Source organism: Manis javanica, chromosome 5 (assembly GCF_040802235.1).
Source record: "Manis javanica isolate MJ-LG chromosome 5, MJ_LKY, whole genome shotgun sequence".
In the NCBI taxonomy this organism is placed as follows: Eukaryota; Metazoa; Chordata; class Mammalia; order Pholidota; family Manidae; genus Manis; species Manis javanica.
The window spans coordinates 111354346-111375252 of NC_133160.1; the positions used below are offsets into that span (position 1 = coordinate 111354346).

Consider the following 20907-nt stretch of genomic DNA (forward strand, 5'->3'; position numbering starts at 1 on the left):
CCTTACATATTCCTTTTCCTACCTCTCTCTCTCTCTCTCTTTCTCTCTCTCTCTCTAGCCAAATCTTGTTGATATTAACTTGCAATGACCCTACAGACCAAGATGCTGAACATCATTTCAACTGCTTAATGGACAACCATGTAGCTTCCCTCATAAACTACCTGTTCAATTCCTTTGCTTTCTTTTTTAAAACTTGTATCGATAATCTTCTTGGTGAGTTATAAGAGCTCTTTGTATATTCTGTATATAAATTCTTTGTCAGGTATGTGTGTGGCAAATGTTTTCCCCCAGTCAATGCCCTGTCTTGATTTTCTTAATGCTGTCTTCCCATGAACAAAGTTTTTAATTCTGATAATCCAATTTAGCAATGTCTTATTCTATGACTCATGCTTTTTGTATCCTAAGAAATCTTTTTCTAATCCAAGGCCACTAAGATTTTCTAGAAAATTTTCTTCCAGAATTTCATGGCCTTAGCCCTCAGAACTAGGTCTTTGGTACCTTTTGAATTAATTTTTGTGTTTGATGAAAGGAAAAGGACATCTTGTTGTTTCAGAACTATTCATTGAAAAAAACACTCTTTCTCCAGATAACCTTGGACAACTTTTGTCAAAAATCATTTGACCCTTAGGGTTCAGGTCTATTTCTTAACTGTTAATGCTTAATCTATATTCATCTATCCTTATGCCATACAACACTGTCCTGATGACTGTAGCACCACAGAAATGGCTTAAATCAGCTAATGCAAATCATCTAACTTTGTTTTTCCTTTTTAAAAGCATTTCTTCTATTACAGGTCCTTTGCATTTACAAATAAATACTAGAAAGTTTTTCCGTTTCTAAAAAAATTAAGCCTTCCTGGAGTTTGATTGGAACTACAATAAGTCTATAGAAAAATGTAGGAAGAATTTCATATTTCCAGTATTGTCCTTCAAATCCAGAGCAATACCATATCCCTTTATTTACTTACGTATTCCTTAAACTTTCACCAACATTCCGTAGTTTCTGTGAATAGGTCTTTCCCATCTTTTGTTAAATTTATTCCTAAGTATTTATTTGATTTTTTCAGGTTCTCATGAATGGAACTATTTTATAAATTTCATTTTGATTATCTATTGCTAGTATAGAAATACAACTGATTTTGCATATTGATCTTATACCCCGAAACCTCATTAAATTCACTTATTAGAAATCACTCACTTAGGATGATATTCTCTGGGCATAAAGACAGTTTTCTTTCCTTCTTTCCCATATATATGCTCTTTATTTCACTGACCTCCAATAAAATACTGAATATAAGTGGGGATAACAGGAGGGATCTTTGTGTTGTTCCTGATTTTAGGTAGAAAGCATTCAGCCTAAACAGTCTCATAATTAAAAATATTAGCTACTCAATCAACCAGATAGAAAATAAGTAAGACACAGAGACACTGAACAACACATTAGAACAGATGGACCTAACAGACATCTATAGAACTCAACACCCAAAAGCAGCAGAATACACATTCTTCTCAAGTGTACATGGAACATTTTCCAGAATACGTCACATACTAGGCTACAAAAAGAGCATCGGCAAATTTAAAAAAAATTGAAATTGTACCAACCAACTTCTCAAACCACAAAGGTATGAAACTAGAAATAAATTGTGCAAAGGAAACAAAAAAGCCCACAAACACATGGAGGCTTAACAACATGCTCCTAAATAACCAATAGACCAATGACCAAATTAAAACACAGATCAAGCAATACATGGAGACAAATGAAAATAACAACTCAACACCCCAAAACCTGTGAGATGAAGTGAAGGCAGTTCTAACAGGAAAGTATACAGCAATACAGGCCTATCTCAAGAAAGAAGAACAACCCGAAATGAACAGCCTACACTCACAATTAATGAAACTAGAAAAAGAACAAATGAGGCCCAAAGTCAGTAGAAGAAGGGATATAATAAAGCTCAGAGAAGAAATAAATAAAATTCAGAAGAATAAAACAATAGGAACAATTAATGAAACAAAGAGTTGGTTCTTTGAGAATATAAACAAAATAAATAAACCCCTAGCCAGACTAATGAAGAAAAAAAGAGACTCTACACACACACATAAACAGAGTAATAAACAAGAAAGGAAAAATCACTACGGATACCACGGAAATGCAAAGAATTATTAGAGAATACTATGAAAATCTATGTGCTAACAAATTGGATCACCTAGAAGAAACGGACAACTTTCTAGAAAAATAGACCCTTCTAAGACTGACCCGGGAAGAAACAGAAAATTGGAACAGACCAATTACCAGCAATGAAATTTAATTGGTAATCAAAAACTACTTAAAAACAAAAGCCTCAGACAAGATGGCTTCACTGCTGAATTTTATCTAACATTTAGTGAAGACCTAATATCCATCCACCTTAAAATTTTCCAAAACATAGAAGAGGAGGGAATATTTCCAAACTCATTCTATGAAACCCAGCATAACTCTAATACCAAAACCAGGCAAAGACACCACCACATAAAAAGAAAATTACAGACCAATATTCCTGATGAACATAGATGCAAAAATACTCAACAAAATACTAGCAAAACATTCATAAATACATCAAAAAGATAATACATCATGATCAAGTGGGATTTATGCCAGGGATGCAAGGATGGTAGAATATTAGAAAGTCCATCAACATCATCTACCACATCAACAAAAAGAAGGACAAAACCCACATAATCATCTCCACAGATGCTGAAAAAGCATTCAACAAAATTCAACATCCATTCATGGTAAAAACTCTCAACAATATGGATACAGACAGTACATACCTCAACATAATAAAGGCCATATACAACAAACCCACAGACAACATCATACTTAACAGCGAGAAGCTGAAAGCTTTTCCTCCAAGATTGGCAACAAGACAAGGATGCCCATTCTCCTCACTTTTACAGCAATATTACATCACAAAGAAATAAAAGGCATCCAGATTGGCAAGGAAGAAGTTAAACTGTTACTGTATGCAGATGAAATGATACTGTCCATAAAAACTCTAAAGAATTTACCCTAAAACTACTAGAACTAATAACTGAATTCAGCAAAGTTGCAGGATACAAAATTGATACACATAAATCTGTTGCATTCCTACACACTAACAATGAACTGGCAGAAAGGGAAATCAGGAAAACAATTCCATTTACAATTGCATCAAAAAGAATCAAATACCTAGGAATAAACCTAACCAAGGAAGTGAAAGACCTATACCCTGAAAACTATAAGACACTCATGAGAGAAATTAAAGAAGACACCAATAAATGGAAACACATCCCGTGCTCATGGATAGAAGAATTAGTACTGTCAAAATGGCCATCCTGCCTAAGGCAATCTACAGATTCAATGCAATCCCTATCAAAATACTGACAGCATTCTTCAATGAACTATAAGAGTTCTAAAATTCACATGGAATCACAAAAGACCCCCAAAAGCCAAAACAATCCTGAGAAGGAAGAATAAAGCTGGGGAGATTGAGATTGTATACCCCTACTTCAAGTTCTACTACAAAGTCACAGTAATCAATTTGGTACAGGCACAAGAACAGACCCACAGATCAATGGAATAAAATAGAGAGTCCACATATAAACCCACACATATATGGCCAATTAATATATGATAACGGGACCATGGATATACAATGGGTAAATGACAGCCTCTTCAACAAAGGGTGGCAAAACTGGACAGCTACATGTAAGAGAATGAAACTGGATTATTGTCAAACGCTATACACAAAAGTAAACTTGAAATGGATCAAATACCTGAATGTAAGTCATGAAACCATAAAACTCTTAGAAGAAAACACAGGTAAAAATCTCTTGAATATAAACATGAGCAACTTTTTCCTGAACACATCTCATGGGTGGAGCTGGAGAATATTATGGTCAGTGAAATAAGCCAGGCGGAGAAAGACAAGTACCAAATGATTTCCCTCATTTGTGGAGTACAACAACAAAGTAAAACTGAAGGAACAAAACAGCAGCAGGCGCACAGACTCCCAATAAGGGACTAGGGGTTACCAAAGGGAAGGGTTTGTGGAGGGTGGGTGGGGAGGGAGGATAAAAGGGACTAAGGGGTATTATGATCAGCACACATCATGTAGGGGGGGCACAGGGAAGGCAGTATAGCACAGAGAAGACAAGCACTCTATAGCATCTTACTATGCTGATGGACAGAGACTGCAATGCATTATGTGGGGGAGGTACTTGATCATATTGGTGAATCCAGTAACCACAATGTTGGTCATGTGCAACCTTCATAAGATTGTATATCAATGATACCTTAAAAAAAAGTATTAGCTGTTGATATTTCTCAGACATGCTTTGTATGTTGAGGAAGTTCTTTTCCATTCCTAATATTCTGAGTTCTTATCATGAATGGGTGTTAGATATTTAGAATTCTTTCTCTGTATTAACTGAGATGATCTTAAGGTCTTTACCTTCTATTCTATTAACATGGCATATTATATTGTCTAGATGTTAAACAAAATTTTTATTTCTGAAATATACTTCCTTGGTTAATATTTACTAATTTATTTTTGATTCTATGTTCATGAGAGATATTAGTCTGTCATTTTCTTGCGATGTCCTTGTCTAACATTACTATCAGAGTAATGTCGAGCTCATAAAATGAGCTGGTAAGTTGGTAAGGGCTCCTTCCCCACTGTTTTCTAAAAGGGGTTGTAAAGTACTGATATTATCACTGCCTTAAATTGATAGAATTCACCAGTGAGAATTCATGTGGGCCTGAACTTTTCACTGCAGAAAGTTGTGATGAAAAGTTGATACAGATCTATGTAAATTTTCTAATTCTGGCCACTTTGGTAATTTGTTTCTTTCAAGGAATTTGCCCATGTCATTGGCATAAAGTAGTTCCCATTAGTCTTGTCTTAAAAGTCTATTTTGTCTAGTGCTAATATAGTCAATCTAACTCTAATGAATGATGTATTGATAATCTTTATCTAGAGTCCTCCCTCTCTTTTACCTCTCATCTATTCAGTAACTCCTGTTAATTTCACTTCTTCAATATCCCACCAAAGCTTTCCTCCTCTCCATCTTCATTGCCATTGCTCAGACTCTGTCCTTATTCTTTTTTTAACCAGGCCTACTGCATTAGCCTCCTCACTGGTCTTCATTCTTAACATTTCATCATTCTCATATCACCACCTATCACAAGGTCCCACATACAGTATTCCAGTATGTGATTATACTATTGTATCATTCTTCTGAGCAATATTTTTCATTGTCTCCTATCTGCATAAAGGAAAAAAATCAAATCTCCACAGTATGGCACAAAAAAGCTCTCTGTGATCTGGCCCACTGCTATCACTGTCTCACCCCACTGACCACCACTATCTGATAACACTTTATGTACCAACTGATAGAAAGCTACTCATAATTTCCTGAACCGGTTTTCTCATACTTTTGTGCTAATATTACTACAGGCCATTTCCTTATATGCCCGTGCATATAAGGAAAGAAAGTATACTTAACTTCTGAACTGCTACCTTCTTTACATAATCTGATCCTACGAAGTAGTCCCTCATTATGCTAAGTACTCTACACATTTTCCACTAGTACACTTTCTGTATTTGAGTGCAGCAGCTTGTTCTCATCTCTCTCATCTCTCAATTTTTATCTCCTTAAAGATGCAAACTATCTTTTCATCTATTAATGCTCAGTACTAAGTGCACTGTCTCGCACATACTAAGCACTCAATAATTATCTGCTTCTTCAATAAATGAGTTATGAAGGCAGAAATGATATATGAAGCATAAAAAAATGAGTTCTTCTAACATAACTGGGAAAAATGAATAGCTACCTTAGGAATTGTAGCGAGTCAATAATAACAGAAACTCTTTTATATTAGGTACTTGTTAGTCACCCAGCCTGTGCTAAGCTCTTGCATGCATTATAACAAAAACACTATGGGGAGATGTTATCATGAAACTCATTTTGTAGATGAATAAACATCACAAAGAAGTTTAAAAAAAAAGGGTTCAAGTTCACAGTAATTAATAAAACCAAAACTTAGAGAGGTCTATATTAACCACTGTTCTGCTTTTCAACCCAATGTTAAATCTTCACTGCCATTTCTAGGGCTCTGCTATACTTTTTGCTATGTAATTTCTCTCCTCTCTCCCCATATTCTCTTTTCTCTGATTTTATGTTCTTCTATTTCCCTCCTTTGTCTTTCTTCCCTTCCCTTTTCTTCTAATTCTATCAATGTCTATCATAAATATAATTTGTACTACACCATATGGTCATGTATTTCACCCTGATATACCTTTTCTTTTCTTTTTTACCAGGGAATACTAAAGGGAAGAAGCAAGTAGAATGGAAGAAGCCAGGGAAGACAGAGGAATAGTTAGAAAGGAGACAGTTAAGATTGTACAATGTATCTGAGTTTAATATTTCAGTAGAATAGTTTGATGTTTTAAAGAAAAAAAAATCATACAATGTAAATATAAAACAGAGCTTCAAGAACAGAGAAAACTAAGAACAGATCTTTGAATGTTGCAAAAGGAAACTCAGTAATCACTAGTAAGAGCAACATTTTAGCTGAATTATGGGAGAGAAGGATGTAAGGAAAAATAATACTTGCTAAGGAATGGAGACAGCCAACCACAAGGAATTGGTATGAAACAACAGAAAGGACTAAGATCACAACTAGAAAGGATAGCTAAATCAAATGAAAGCTTTGACTTAGAGAGCATGTGTTTTGTTGTTTAACTGAAGAAATCTGAACAAAATTTTAAATGCTCAGTTAAACCAGTTTGTCTGCTGCAGAAAATGAAACCATTAACTCCGTGATAAGGACCTTCTCTGTCTTGTTCCTATTTATCACACTCAAGGCTTAGCACGTAACATACTCAGTAACTATAAATACAATTATTCTAACCCCAAAAAATCTACAAATTCTAGATAATCCATTTCTCAGTTGCTGTGTTTAATTCTATATCTTCAATCAACTGAATGCTGCATTAAATGTTCATTCACTGTACAAACATTTATTGAGTAACTACTATGTGCCAGGTACTACACCCATGGGTATACAGTAGTGGACAAACCAAAAAATGTCCTCCTTTCTCTAATGAGAGGAACTGAACACAACCCACAGATAAAAAAATGTGAGATGCCAGGAGTGATAACAAAAGAATATAAAAACAAAATAATGAGAAATTACTGTGATGAGTAATGACTAATATGTTATATAGAGAATGAGAATGAATAATATGTTACATAGGATAGTCATGGAAGGTCTCTCCATTTAGATGGTATTTGAAAATGGGAGTGAGCCAAGCAAATAAGCCAAAAAAAAAAAAAACAAACACATTACAGACAGACGGAACAGTAAGTGCAAAGACCTGAGAAGGGAGAACACTTAGCTTGTGTGAGGAAGGTTGAGGAGGCCATTACAGCCAGCTGGCATAAGGGAATGAAGAAAACTATAATAAAACTAGCTGTAACATATCAGTAATTCACCTACAATAATTGTAGTTGTTCATAATCACTATGGGAGTCTTTCACATGTAAGTCGTTTTTAAACTAATACATGAGGGGGAAAAATTTAGAAAATTTTTAATTCATTACCCTGCAATATAATTGTTTTAGCATTTTTTATATAACCAAAGAGTTCTAATTGTTTCAATAATACAAGCACTACTGTAATATACAGCATGTCAACCTATGAGTTAAAAATATTTCATACTAGATTTCAATAATTTTATATTCATTACTCTAAAATGTAATATACCACCAACTTCCTTACAGAAAGCAATGCCCTTTTCAGTAGATATGAACACTCTTTGGACAAGTCTGCTGCAATATCCTTTTGGCAAGACTCCAGTTGGAGCACTAATGTTCAATCTAAGAGCTATCTGTTAAGAAGAACATACATTAGTGAGTCTAGTTTTTAAATCATGTCCCTTTCCTGCCTACCTGCCAATAATAGTATTGTTTAAAACAATTCAACTGTTTCCAAATATGCCATAGTACTATGGGTTAACATGTTCACTACAGAAAACAGATTTAATTAAGTCAAAATATTTTTCATGCTAGTCCTTTTTGTTTAGTAAATGCTAATAAGAGAAAAGATTAGGAACAACAAAAATAAAATCAAAACCTATCTACATTAGAAATGAAAAAATTTCAGAGGGTACTTATACTGGGGGGGAAAGATGACAGGTAACAAGGAAAATAAAGCCCAATTTCTTCCAAGAAAAATTTAAAAGTTTTAAATGTGATTTTTTATGAAATTAAAAAAATACTAGGAAAACAAGCCAAATGTGTATTAGAAGAACAGAAAACTTGCCTACAGTTACATAAGCAGTTAAAATAAAAGGAATAAAACTGCAGCATTAAACATGCTGCAAAATGTGCACATTCAATTCAGGCAAGATGATTACCCACTCCCATTAGTAAAACAAAATACAACACAAAATGGTAAACTAATGAGCTCAGCTGCAGGGGCTTGTTTGTTTTTTAATTTCATCCATTTGCTTAAAACATAGTTTCCATTTTACTCTAAAGTCTTTTCTTGGATATAAGGAGAATCAAATGTTCCTAAACAAGAATCTGAATAAACTCTGAAAATGCATGAATGCATGATACAGGCTTCAATTGTTCTAATACACATCTGGTGCGTTCTGTTTTAACATTTTTAACAGGTTAATCATTTGTCTTCATGTTTAAAAAACACAAATGTTTTTCCAGTGCTGTTAAGCAGATTGTTTCGGGGTGAGAAGAAAATGTGAGAGAAGGAGAAAGGTCTGTCAGTTTTTTCAAGAATCTTTATTAAGTAAAATGGTGGAGGAACATACCTAGGTAACCTGACCATAGTATCCTCAAACTATGATTCATTATCACAGTAGAAATAAAGTAAAGCTATTAATAAGAGTAAACATCTTAAAGGGAAACTTTTCTTACTTAAAGTAAAGAAATAAGTTATTTGAAAACCTTTCAAAAGAAAAACAATAGTCCCAAACTGTGATGAAAATGATAATTAAAAAACTCAAGGCTAAAGAGTAAAGAAAAGAGAGCCCAAGGACTATTCAGAGAATGGATAAAGCAGCAAAGGGGACAAAATCAATTTCTGTGAAAAACCAGTTTACCATGCAAAGCAAGGATCTAACTGAACGTCAATATATTCGGTATTCAGTTTCAGTTTTAAATGACTACATTCAGTATTGTTTCGTATTGGTGAGCTTCAGTTTAATTAGAAACAAAAAAATTATGAGAGATATTTTTATCAAATTCAACCGTAATTGTAGTTTAATTTTTAAAATAATGTTTAGTTTCAGGTCTTACTTAGGAAAGAATGTAAGTCTGATTCCATGACAACAAATGCTACTATAATGGAAATCCCTAATAAAAAGTGCCAAGCCTCAGTCCAAAATCTAGTAAGGATGTGGTATTCAATGCAGGCTACCAAAAACAAACTTAAAAACTTTAAAAACCTCCAAAAGATTCCTGATAAGTACAGAATGAAAGTCCAAGTTTATTAGGATCTTTTATTCAAGACCTTTCTCAATATGGCATTAATCTACCTTTCCGACATAATTTATCATTATTCTCTTTCACTTCACTCTAGGGGTTCTGTTCACTACACCCAAAGAGAACTAATTGATATTTTTTGTATGTGGCCTGTAATTTCAGACTTATTTCTGTGTCTATGATTAACAGATTTTTTTCCACTTAAAATTATTTTCCCCTTTATCTTACTCATCCAGTTATTCAAGGTACAAATGTCATTTCATTCAGGGTCTCTTCTCTAATTTCACCACCCATGTGCAAATTCATCTTCTACTCAACATTTACAATACCCTGTGAATTTATCATATAATGCTCCATACTTCATAGCATGGCTATCTATACAACAACTTTACTTCTTAATAGATTTCATAAGGGGAAAATATCCATAATGGGAAATTTCCTTAAGGGAAATACCTGCACAGCCATGTACACAGTAAGCATTCATACATATGCTGAATGCTAACATAAATGAGAATACATGTTGTATACATAAAGGGATATAAAAAATTATGATAATATACCTAGTGGGTGAAACCTTCCATTAATTTCCTCCTAGAACATGGCCTCTTTAGCTGGTATAAAATACTAGGTTTTCAAATTATATTAAATTACTGATATTAATGTCAATGAGGAAAAATAATAAAATTTACATGCTCTTATATTATACAAAATTCAAATAACAGGGATATATTAGATATTCTACATATATATTAGCAATTTTGTTTTCTAACTAGATATACACATCAGAAAGTTGTTGACAGCATATTGAAATAACAAAAAGAATTCTCCCTTACTCTGAGAAAGCTTTGGAAATCTTTTTTTCAGTTTCTTCTTTAATGGATTAAGCACAGGCATTATTTCTGGAACAGCTACATAAAAGTCCGATTGAATTTCATCATCTAAAATCTGAAAGTCAGGGGAAAAAAAAAAGATAACCCAAGATTACATGAAAACTTTACCCTTCTGAAAATAAAGTATAATGTAGTAATTTCCATTATGGTTCATATGATCCCATAAAGCTAAATTCGTATGCCTAAAACTGAAAAAACATGCTGAAAATTTTCAATAGATCACTTGTAAAATTAACAACCAGTAACTGCCAAATCACTAGCAACTACATTATCTTCCTAAATTTAGAGCATAAGAGAACTGAATATATAATCATTTCACAAAGAATTGAAACTAAAATGCTATTTGCCTCCAACAACTAAAAATAAAAGAGGAGTAGGATGGTCAAACACAACTTACTTATAGTTTATTTATTTACACTCTAATTCCATTCTAAAAACAAAGAGAGTAATAACTTAATTTTTAAAACACATTTATTTAGGCAATCAGCTCCCCCAAAATTATTATACTACTATAATACAGTTCATTTAAAAATTTAGTTGATTATAAAATGAAGCAAGTTTTTAGAACAACGCTGCCCAGGTAACAAGTTTTATTAATGATTCTTTTTGCATAAAATATGACCACAATATGTCATTCAAAGGCTTAGTCTAGAGTCATACAGTGAACATTAAAGCAATGATTCTGGAATTTAATCTTCCTATTACTATTCTTCCTTTTTAAAAATTCTTTATGCCATAAATAACATATTATGTTCCCCTTACCAGTAATAACTTACAGTAAATGATCACATTCTGTTAAATATTTCACATGTTTTAGTTCCTCCAGTCTTTACAATAACCCTATGAGGCAGGGTTAATATTGACCAGACATTCCACATAAAGAAATTGAGGGTTTAAGGAAGATAAGTCAGTCTGTGCACTTATAAGGGTCAGACCTAGAATTCAAACACAGGCATTATATGGTTCCAGAACTAGGGCTCTCATCATTATTAATACAAAAACAGATAATTTTGAGATGTTGAAGAACGGTATATGCAAAATTCTACTCCAAACCTTTCAATACTGAGTCTAAAACAGATTCCACTGAATTAAATTAAATTTAATTTAATTTAAAATTGTTGAAAGCCATGGTATAGTTAATCTAAAGATGACATCTTGGATAATACAAAACTAGACATGGAAACCGTGCTTTAGAGACAAAACAAAATTATTTTGAAATCCCTCAGAAGCAAACATAAGATATTTCAAAGTAAACAAAATGAATTAGTACATAAAGGACTTACAGAAGAAATGACTAAAATTTTAGTAAAATATCCTACACTTACCTTTTATAAATAATAAGTAAAATAATATTTAAATTAATTAAAAAATATAGGAATGTGTAAAAAGAAATTGCAGCCATTACACTATTTACGAAAACTACATTAAATTTACTTTATAACCTTAATACCTTCTAAAATATGAGTAAGATTTAAAAGATACCATTGGGTAAACTGCAAGAATATACCAGTTATGATGCTTTATACAGGTAGCATTTTCCCTCTAATGAAGCCCCTACAGAGAAATTCTTTACCTGTAATAGTTTATTTGTCAAATAATTTAAAAATGTACTTGTTTCCTTATTTTGGTTACTTTTTCAAATATGTTTTATTTAATGAACCTAATGATGCAGAACACCTTCTTCTCCCTTACCATTTCTTTCTTGAGAAATAACTTCTTAACATTTAAGGAGTAGAGGTATCTATTTAAACTCCATTGTTCCTATGACAATTCTACAAGACACACTTACGCTTTCAAGAAGAAAACAGATGGAAGGCAGTACACTAATTTAATAAGAAAGATAGTTCTCTGGCTCCAGAGACTAAGCTCTATTATCAAACTCCAAAGAATCTGTGATATTATTTATTTTTTAATAATAAAAATAATTTTTAAAAAGATGGCAGAGTAGGAAGGCAGGGCAGAAACCTCCTCCCACAAACACACCAAGGAAGCAACTAAAGCAAATACAACTAAACCTGAAAATGACATGAAGACTACAGAACAGACCACCAGCATCTGGGGAAGAAGAGAAGACTACACAGAAAAAGGTAAACTGGTAGGGCTGTGATAGAGCAGAACCCAAACCCTTCCCCCATCCCAGCCCACAGGCAAGAGGAAGAGGAATAGAGCAGGGAGGGGATAAGTACCCAGGAACTCTGCACACATGGCCCTGAAGATCTGCTCTTGAAACATAAGTCATTGGGTTCTGGTGATCAATGGGCTGGACACCAGGGACAGGTGAAACACTCTGGGAGGCTGAGACTCCAGCTGCTTGTGGAGGACAGGTACACTCCACCCGCTGAGACCCAAAGCAGAGATGGCAGGTTGAATGATTAGCCAGCAGTGGGAGGGGTACTAGAGGGGTGAGGGTTGGGTGAAGCTCTCTCCACATGAGAGAGTGCAGGTGGACATACTTCCCCAGCCCTCCCTCAGCCCAACAGGTCAGGAACTCTCAGGAGTCCCAGATGTTTTATCCCCCTCACTGGCAGCTCAGCCCCAAGGCACTTCCTTGCACACTGCCACACTCCAGCCCACTCGGCCCAGCAGAAGCATCACACTTTGTTGTGTGACAGGCAGAAGGAGACTCTCCAAGCTTTCTCGGCCCTTTCTCAGCCCAACTGAAGAGGCACCTGCAGAAGCCAGTTCCAAGAGCTCTTTCCTCCCCACAGGCTGCCAAGCCTGGTGCTGCGCACCCCACTCCCATGCAAATTGCTACCACAGAGCACCCAGACACCTCAGGACTCACTGTGCCTCACCCTGCCCCAGAGTCCGCAACCACCCCACCCTCACTACAGGGCATCCCTGCCATTGCTGCAGGGCAGGCAGAGGGCAACCCACCCACAATGATGCCAACCGAAGCCACTGTTCTGATTACAAAGGGCCAGCTAAGGCAAACTGCTAGCACAGTAGACAGAGACCACTGGGCAGACAGAAAGTCTGCCCACCCTGCCCACTGCCCACCAAAAACTTGGGCTCCACTGCAAAGGAGAACCAGGCACTGGACAATAAAGAGTCTTGAGCTTCCGGGCACCACAGGATGCCTTCTTCATAGAGTCATTACCATGTAGAGCAGAAAGCATCCATCTAATACAAAGGAAGAAACACAGAAACCCTGACAAAATAAGGAGGCAGAGGAATTTGTTCCAAACACAACTACAGGATAAGACACTAGAAAGAGGGCTAAATGAAATGAAAATTACCAATCTTCCTGATGAATATTTCAAAGTAAAAGTCATAAATATGCTCACAGATCTGCAGAAAAGTATTGAAGATCTCAGGGAGGCCTTCAACAAAGAAATACAAGAGCTGAAAAAGAGCCACTTAGAACTGAAGGGTACAGCAACCAAAATGAAATATACAATGGAGGAAATGAATAATAGATTCCTGAAAGTAGAGGAGACAATCAGTGAGATGGAAATTAGAGAACAGTAACACAATAAAGCTGAAGAACAGTGAAAAAATACTTTCTAGGAATGAAAGAATGCTAAGAGCTGTGTGACAACTCCAAACAAAACAATCACATAATAAGGGTACCAGAAGGAGAAGAGAGAACATAAGGATAGAAAGTCTCTTTGAGGAAATAATTGTTGAAAACTTGCCCAGTCTGGGGAAGGAAATAGACACTCAGGTCATGGAGGCACAGAACAAAAGGAACCCTAGGAAGACAACACCAAGCCATATAATAATTAATATGGGAAAGATAAGGGATAAGTTGGAAGCAGCCAGAGAGAGAAAAAAGATTACTTATAATGGAAACCCCATCAGGCTATCAACAGACTTCTCAGCAGAAACTTTACAGGGCATAAGGGTAGTGGCATGAAATATTTAATGTACTCAAACTGAAGGAGTTTCAACCAAGAATCCTCTACTCGGTAAGATTATCATTCAAATTTGAAGCAGGGATTAAACACTTTCCAGATAAGCAAAGGCTCAAGGAATTTATAACAACAAAAACAGCATTACAGGATATGTTATAGGGACTGTGCAGATGGAAAGTTTCCTAAGCCTAAATAATCTTCACAAGTGAAATTAAACCCACAGTAAGTAGATCTATTAATTACCAAGCAAGTACGAAATTAAAACAAAACAAAAATAGCAAAAACAACTACATACAAAATAAAAAATGGATACACAAAAAGTGGAGATTATGACATCTAATACATAAGTGTAGAGTTCCAAGAAGAAAAAAAGTACTTTGAGATTATGCTTCAACTAGGGCAGTCAGCAATTTAATACAGACTGTTAAAGTATCAGGAAGCTATCACTAAACCTTTAGTAACCACAAAACTAAAACCAATAATATATACACAAAAAACTTAAAAAGAGGAATCTAATCACAATGTTAAAGAAAAACATCAAATAACCAGAGTATATGACAGGAAGAAAGCAACAGGGAAGAATTATAAAAACAACCAGAAAACAATTAATAAAATGGCAATAATTACCTATCAATAATTACCTTAATGTAAATAGACTGAATGCACCAATTAAAAGACACAGAGTGGCAGAATGGGTAAAAAAGCAACCCCATCCATATGCTGCCTATAGGAGACTGATTTCAGACCCAAAGATATACAGAGACCAAAAGTGAAGGGATGGAAAAAGATATTTCATGCAAATAATAGGGAGAAAAAATCAAGAGTAGCAGTACTTATATCAGACAAAATAAATTTCAAAACAAAAAAAGTAACAAGAGACAAAGAAGTACATTACATAATAATAAAGGGGTTAATCCAACAAGGGAATATAATCATTATAAATATCTTTTCACCCAACACAGGAGCACCTAAAACTGCATACAATACAAAAATATAATTAATACAACCAATTCTGAAAGAACAACAGGAAAGAGGATTGTGCCAGACTGCATACACCTGGAGAAAAAAGCAGACCTCACAGAACAGGGTAATGTACCAAAGCTGTGGCCTGGTGGGACTCAAGCCCTTCCCCCACCCCAGCACAATGGAGGGAGGAAGAGAAACAGAGCAGGGAGGGAGTGGAGGCCTGGGACTGCTGAATACCTAACTCTGGAGATCTGCTCTGGGAGCACAAGCGCAAACTTACATTTCACAGTGCTTGCGTGATACTCTCGGGATTACGGGGTTGGACAGCTAAGACAGGCAGAATTCCTGGAGAGACTGATATTCCAGCTGCTTGTGGAAAGCAGGGATCCATATACGGCTGCTCTGGGACAAAAGAGAGGCAGGCAGTCTGAGAGACTTCCTAACAAGGAAGCCCTTAGTAAGAGGGCTGCTAAAGGGGCAAGGATTCCACAGAGCTTACTGCTCAGGAGAAAGAACAGGTAGACAAAATTGTCCAGGTGCACTCTGCCCAGCAGGCTGGGAGCTTTCACGATCTTCAGGTGCTCCAGCTCCCTGGCTGGCTACACAGCTCTGTGATAGGCAGCTTACTGCGACTTTCTCCCAGCCAGCCCCACCTGGCACGCAAACCAGCAAACCCTACCCTGGCATTGGGCCAGCCAGAGGGAAGACCTACAGGAACCACAAATGCGAAGCACAGAGGCTTATACCTCTGTGCTCGGGCCACTAGTTCAGGCAGTGGAGACAGGCATAGCAGTTGGGAAGCAGGAAACAGTTCTTTCCTCCCCCTCACACCCCAGCACAAATACCACTCCCCTGCAACCCCCAACATTGCTTCAGGAGCTGAGCAGCTCCAGACAGTAGAGATTCTGGGCACTAGAGGGCACTATATAAAAATATGAAACACCAAAGGAACCTGGTTCAAAGTAAAATTAATATAACTCCTGAGAAAGATGACATGGACCTCATGACTCTTCCTGAAAGGGAGTATAAAATATAAATCATTAACATGCTCATATACGTAAGGAAAGATATTCAAGGACTCAGGAAAGAATTCCAGTTGGAGATCCAATCATTGAAGAGCACAATGGAGGGTATTAAATGCAGATTGGATACAGCGGAGGAGATGATAAATGAAACAGAAACTAGAGAAGAGGAAAAGAAAGAAACTGAGGCACAGAGAGAAAAAAGGATCTCTAAGAATGAAAGAATATTGAGAGAACTGGGTGACCAATCAAAACGGAATAATATTCACATTATAGGGGTATCAGAAGAAGAATAGAGAGAAAAAGGGATAGAAAGTGTCTTTGAGGAGGTAATTGCTGAAAACTTACCCAATCTGGGGAGAGAGATAGTCTCTCAAGCCATGGAGATCCACAGATCTCCCAACACAAGGGATCCAAGGAAGACAACAACAAGACATACAGTAATTAAAATAGCAAACATCAAGGATAAGGACAGACTACTAAAAGCAGCCAGAGACAAAAATAAGATCACATACAAAGGAAAGCCCATCAGGCTATCATCAGACTTCTCAACAGAATCCTTACAGGCCAGAAGGGAGTGGCATGATATATTTAATGCAATGAAGCAGAAGGGCCTTGGACAAAGACTACTACTTTATCCAGTAAGATAATCATTTGAATTTGAATAAGGGATTAAACATTTCCAGATAAGAAAAAGATAAGAGAATTTACCTCCCACAAACAATCTATACAGTGCATTTTGGAGGAACTGCTATAGATGGAAGTGTTCCTAAGGTTTACTAGCTGTCACCAGAGGTAATAAAACCACAGTAACTAAAGTAGAACAGCTAATTACAAAGCAGATGCAAAATTAACTTAACTATCCCCAAAGTCAATCAAGGGATTAGACAAAGAGTACAGAATACAAAACCTAATATATAAAAAATGGAGGAAGAAAAAGGAGGAGAAAAGAAAAAAAAAGAACCTTTGGATTGTGTTTTGTAATAGCACATTAAGTGAGTTAAGTTAGACTCTTAGACAGTAAGGAAGTTAAACTTGAACCTTTGGAAAACAAGAATCTAAAGCCTGCAATGGCAATAAGTACATACCTATCAATAATCACCCTAAATGTAAATGGACTGAACACACCAATCAAAAGACAGAGAGTCACAGAATGCAAAGAAAAACAAGACCCATCTATATGCTGCCTCCAAGAGACTCACTTTAAACCCAAAGACATACAGACTAAAAGTGAAGGGATGGAAAAACATATGCAACTAATAGGGAGAAAAAAGCAGGAGTTGCAGTACTTGCATCAGACAAAATAAGACTTCAAAACACAGAAAGTCACAAGAGACAAAGAAGGACACTACATAATTATAAAAGGGTCAATCCAACAAGAAGATATAACCATTATAAATATCTATGCAACCAACACAGGATCACCTACATATGTGAAAGAAATACTAACAGAATTAAAGGGGAAATAGAGTGCAATGCATTCATTCTAGGAGATTTCAACACTCCACTCACTCTGAAGGACAGATCAACCAGAAAGAAGATAAGTAAGGAGACAGAGACACTGAACAACACATTAGAACATATGGACCTAACAGACATCTAGAGAACTCTACACCCAAAAGCAGCAGAATACACATTCTTCCCAAGTGCACATGGAAAATTTTCAAGAATAGATCATATACTAGGCCACAAAAAGAGCCTTGGTGAATTCAAAAAGACTGAAATTGTACCCAGCAGTTTCTCAGACCACAATGGTATGAAACTAGAAATTAATTACACAAAGAAAATGAAAAAGCCCAGAAACACATGGAGGCTTCACAACATGCTCCCAAATAACCAATGGATCAATGACCAAATACAAAAAGACATCAAGCAATATATGGACAATGTCAACAACAATTCAACATGGCAAAATCTGTGGGACACAGCAAAGGTTGTGCTAAGAGGAAAGTATATTGGAATACAGGCTTACCTCAGGAAAGAAGAACAATCCCATATGAGCAGTTTAAACTCACAATTAACAAAAGTGGAAAAAGAAGAACAAATGTGGCCCAAAGTCACTAGAAGGAGGGATATAATAAAGATTAGAGTAGAAATAAATAAAAATGAGAAAAATAAAACAATACAAAGAATCAATGAAAGCAAGAGCTGGTTCTTTGAGAATATAAACAAATAGATAAACCCCAAGCCAGACTTATCAAGAAAAAAAAGAGAATCTACTCACATAAACAGAATCACAAATGAGAAAGGAAAAATCACTACTGACACCACAGAAATACAAAGAATTATTAGATAATACTATGAAAAATTATATGTTAACAAACTGGATAACCTAGAAGAAATAGACAACTTTCTAGAAAAATATAACTTTCCAAGGCTGACCCAGAAAGAAACAGAAAATCTGAACAGACCAATTACCAGCAATGAAATTGAACTGGTAATCAAAAACTTACCTAAGAACAAAATCCCTGGACCAGATGGCTACACAGCAGAATTTTATGAAACATTTAGTGAAGACATAATACCCATCTTCCTTAAAGTTTTCCAAACAGCAGAAGGAGATGGAATACTGCCAAACTCATTCTATGAGGCCAGCATCATTTTAATATAAAAACCAGGCAGACACCACAAAAAAAGAAAACTACAAACATCCCTGATGAACATAAATGCAAAAATACTCAACAAAATATTACCAAACCCAAATCAAAAATTCATCAAAAAGATCATCCTTCATGATCAAGTAGGATTTACTCCAGGGATGCAAGGATGGTACAACATTCGAAAATCCATTATCATCCACCATGTCAACAAAAAGAAGGACAAAAACCACATAATCATCTCCATAGATGCTGAAAAATCATTTGACAAAATTCAACATCCATTCATGATAAAAACTCTTAACAAAATGGGTAGAGAGGGCAAGAACCTCAACATAATAAAGGCCATATATGACAAACCCACAGCGAACATTATACTTAACAGCAAGAAGTTGAAAGCTTTTTATCTAAGATCAGAACAAGACAAGGATGCCCTCTCTCCTCATGTATATCCAACATAGTACTGCAGGTCCTAGCCACGGCAATCAGACAACACAAGGAAATAAAAGGCATCCAGATTAGCAAGGAAGAAGTTAAATTGTCCCTATTTGCAGATAACATGATACTGTACATAAAAAACCCTAAAGAATCCACTCCAAAACTACCAGATCTAATATCTGAATTCAGCAAAGTTGCATACAAAATTAATGCACAGAAATCTATGGCATTCCTATACACTAACAATGAACCAATAGAAAGAGAAATCAGGAAAACAATCCATTCACAATTGCATCAAAAAGAATAAAATACCTAGGAATAAACCTAACCAAGGAAGTGAAAGACCTATACTCTGAAAACTACAAGACACTCATGAGAGAAATTAAAGAAGATACCAATAAATGGAAACACATCCCACGCTCATGGATAGGAAGAATTAATATTGTTAAAATGGCCATCCTGCCTAAAGCAATCTACAGATACCATGCAATCCCTATCAAAATGCCAACAGCATTCTTCAACAAACTGGAACAAATAGTTCGAAAATTCATATGGAACCACAAAAGACCGCCATAGCCAAAGAATCCTGAGAAGGAAGAATAAAGCTGGGGGAAATATGCTCCCCAACTTCCAGCTCTACTCCAAAGCCACAGTAATCAAGACAATTTGGTACTGGCACAAGAACAGACCCATAGACCAGTGGAACAGAATAGAGGGTCCAGATATTAGCCCAAACATATACAGTCAAGTAATATATATTAAAGGAGCCATGGATATACAATGGGGAAACAACAGCCTCTTCAACAGCTAGTTTTGGCAAAACTGGACAGCTACATGCAAAAGAATGAAACTGGATTATTGTTTAACCCCATACACAAAAGTAAACTCGAAATGGATCAAAGACCTGAATGTAAGTCATGAAACCATAAAACTCTTAGAAGACAACATAGGCAAAAATCTCCTGAATATAAGCATAAGCAACTTCTTCCTGAACACACCTTCTAGAGCAAGGGAAACAAAAGCAAAATTGAACTCAGGGGACTACATCAAACTAAAATGTTTCTGTACGGCAAAAGACACCATCAACAGAACAAAAAGGCATCTTACAGTATTGGGAGAACATATTTGTAAATGACATATCCAATAAGGGGTTACCATCCAAAATATATAAAGAACTTATATACCTCAACACCCAAAAAGCAAATAACCCAATTAACAAATGGGCAGGATATGAAGAGACAGTTCCCCAAAGAAGAAATTCAGATGGCCAACAGACACATGAAAAGATGCTCCACATCACTAATCATGGAAATGCAAATTAAAACCACAATGAGATATCACCTCACACCAGTTAGGATGGCCAGCATCAAAAAGACTAAGAACAACAAATACTGGTGAGGATGTGGAGAAAGGAGAACCCTCCTACACTGCTGGTGGGAATGTAAGCTAATTCAACCATTGTGGAAAGCAATATGGAGGTTCCTCACAAAACTAAAAACAGAAATACCATTTGACCCAGGAATCCCACTCCTTGGAATTTACCCAAAGAATACAACTTCTCAGATTCAAAAAGACATATTCACCCCTATGTTTATTGCAGCACTTTTTACAAT

The 20907-nt window shown here is 35.8% G+C and overlaps 1 protein-coding gene across 7 annotated transcripts in view; it reads right to left on the minus strand.

The window, feature by feature from the left end:
* MRPL1 (mitochondrial ribosomal protein L1) overlaps positions 1-20907 on the minus strand; it is a 145574-nt gene that overhangs the window by 88208 nt on the left and 36459 nt on the right. For all 7 annotated transcript variants that reach the window (XR_012131707.1, XR_012131708.1, XR_005057242.1 and 4 more), the window contains exon 6: positions 10358-10469. Coding sequence is in view for 3 of the 7 variants with exons in the window: in XM_073237420.1 (XP_073093521.1) it covers positions 10358-10469 (112 nt within the window). In the remaining 4 variants the exon portion in view is untranslated. The remainder of the gene's footprint in view (positions 1-10357; positions 10470-20907) is intronic.